This window comes from Meleagris gallopavo, chromosome 1 (genome assembly GCF_000146605.3).
Source record: "Meleagris gallopavo isolate NT-WF06-2002-E0010 breed Aviagen turkey brand Nicholas breeding stock chromosome 1, Turkey_5.1, whole genome shotgun sequence".
In the NCBI taxonomy this organism is placed as follows: Eukaryota; Metazoa; Chordata; class Aves; order Galliformes; family Phasianidae; genus Meleagris; species Meleagris gallopavo.
Window position 1 is genome coordinate 190,577,341 of NC_015011.2, and position 2,293 is coordinate 190,579,633.

The window sequence follows — 2,293 nt, forward strand, 5'->3', positions numbered from 1 at the left end:
GATGGGGATGAGATTGGGGATGGGATTGGGGATGGGATGGGGATGAGATTGGGGATGGGATTGGGGATGGGATGGGGATGAGATTGGGGATGGGATTGGGGATGGGATGGAATGGAGATGGGATCAGGAGGCAGGTGGAGGGGCTCCAGGTCATTGGAAGGTGGTGGATGGAGCCCAGATGGCAGTTGGAGGATGGTAGGGTAAGGCTGTGAGGCAGTGGGGTAAGAGTGGAACAGGTCCAGGTGGGGCAGGATACCTCACTGGGCTGCTGGTGGGGTGTGGGGGTGGATGTGGGTGATGGTGACAGTGGGGGCTTGGGGCCAACAGGGAGCTGGGGGCACTGGGGAGAGCATCTGGGTGACACTGCATCCCCAACAGGGCTCACCAGGCTGCCAGGGTCACAAAGATGGGGATGAGGCAGTGCCCAACCCTGGGGGGCACAGGGGTCGTGGCACTGATCCTGACCCTCTGCACAGGTAGGACAGGGGTGTGGGAGGGGGATGTGGCAGGTGGGCTGAGGGATGTGGGCTGGGGGATACAAGCAGGAGTTGTGCACACAGGGCTGAGCACCTTGAAATTCTGTCAATTGCTCCATTCCTCCCAGTTTAAATAAAGAGATCTCTAAGTGGGGATTCTCCTATCTTACACTTCATTAGAAGTCGGTTTCAGCAGAGAAAAGAGATGCTGAACCCACCTCCTCCACACCTCTCACCGAAGAACCTGCAAATTTAAATATGACATTGCTACATTTATTGAGATCCCCTCAAAATCCTTCTCCTGCGTGGAACTGGGGGGAATGCTTCCCACCCTGGTCCCCAATGCAGAACCTCTTCCAGGCTTTAGTGGAGCATCGAGGGTCATCTACTCCGAAGTGATGGTGCCGAGGCAGCTGGAGCTGAGGCACGAGGCAGCCGTGCAGGTCAGGAGCTTTGGGGAGTGATGTTGGGGAGCATATTTCAGAGCTGGGATGCCTCCAGCTCCAAAAAGAGGGGCAGATCCAAACCGACCTCCAGATGGGGTTTCCTCAAGGGGAGATGGTTGGAATGAAGTGAGGCGAACACGCCGTGCTTTGGGTGTTTCAGGACGACGTGGCCTATTTAATCACGGCAGAGGGAAGCTACCACGTCGTCCATCTGACTCGAGCAAAGTAAGGCTCTGCCTCGGCTCCTCCCCTGCCACCTCCAAGTGGGTCCCCTATGGGGTCAGCCTGAATTTCTGCTTTGCTTCACAGAAATCTGGTAGCCAAGGACCTCCCGGTTTACACATACGGTGCCAGGGGAGAGCTGATCACCGAGTTCCCCTACATCCAGGTGCAGGAAAATTGAGGAACCCCAAAAATATCCCCCCCTCAAATTCATCAAAGACTCGACACTGTGATTTTCACGTCTCCCTTTATGGATGCATTTCTCAGCTGACCTGTACCTTGCAGGATGACTGCTTCTACGAGGGCTTCGTGGAAGGGTCGCCAGGCTCCATCGTGGCCCTCAGCACCTGCTATGGGATCAGGTAGGGCCGTGCACTGAGCAATGCATGGTGGATTTTTAAGATGTAAACATATCTGCAGAAGGATCCTGCTTAGCCACATCACGGCACCGGTGTGGAAATAAGCAGCCTGAAGATGGATCCCCCCTAGGAGGTGGACTTGATGATCCTTATGTGCCCCTTCCAAGTCAGGCTATTCCACGATTCCATGATTCTCTGAGCAATGTATAGCCTTCATTTGCAGTTTTTTAACCCTTCCCCAAAGCTTTGATTGCTCTTTCAAGGACATCTCATATCCCCCAAACGCTGGGCATGGCACTCTTTGTATCTTCTTACTGGATCCCTGCCTACAGGTTCATAGAATCATCGAATCACAGAATCGTTCAGGTTGGAGAAGACCTCCAAGATCCCCAACCCATCACCACCAATGACCCCATCCCTCAACCCCACATCCCCATGGTTCTGAACGCCCCCAGGGATGGTGACCCCCCGACTCCCTGGGCAGACGTATCAGTGCATCAGCACTCTTTGGAGAAGAAATTATCCCTAATACCCAACCTGACCATCACCTCTCACCCTATTGCTGTTACCTGCGAGCAGAGGCCGACCTCCCCCTGGCTACAACCTCCTTTCAGTGCTAGAAAGGACATTTTTCTCACTCCACCCTTCCCAAACATACAGAGTATGGACCGTCGGGGTTTCTGTTTGATGGCCCAAGCCCTCGGGACGGCCCACCCTTCCAGCACTTGGCGTCTTCTTCCCTTTACTAACCGATTCCAGAAGCCAAGCTTCTCACCTCTCTCTGTCTGAA

General features: G+C 54.3%; 1 protein-coding gene across 1 annotated transcript; it reads left to right on the top strand.

Moving 5' to 3' along the window:
• The first annotated feature begins 99 nt into the window (after positions 1-99).
• On the top strand, positions 100-1,539 carry LOC109365715 (disintegrin and metalloproteinase domain-containing protein 9-like). The gene is made up of 5 exons (XM_019612419.1): positions 100-476; positions 837-919; positions 1,083-1,147; positions 1,232-1,310; positions 1,430-1,539. The coding sequence occupies exons 1-5, from the start codon at positions 407-409 to the stop codon at positions 1,508-1,510; spliced, it is 378 nt and encodes a 125-aa protein (XP_019467964.1). The 5' UTR covers positions 100-406; the 3' UTR covers positions 1,511-1,539.
• Positions 1,540-2,293: the final 754 nt, after the last annotated feature.

Excerpts from the sequence above, each read along its gene's own strand:
- LOC109365715 (XM_019612419.1), top strand. The coding sequence starts at position 407 with ATGGGGATGAGGCAGTGCCCAACCCTGGGGGGCACAGGGGTCGTGGCA. Across the intron at positions 920-1,082 it reads GGCACGAGGCAGCCGTGCAG|GACGACGTGGCCTATTTAAT; the intron begins GTCAGGAGCTTT and ends TGGGTGTTTCAG. Across the intron at positions 1,311-1,429 it reads CCGAGTTCCCCTACATCCAG|GATGACTGCTTCTACGAGGG; the intron begins GTGCAGGAAAAT and ends TGTACCTTGCAG.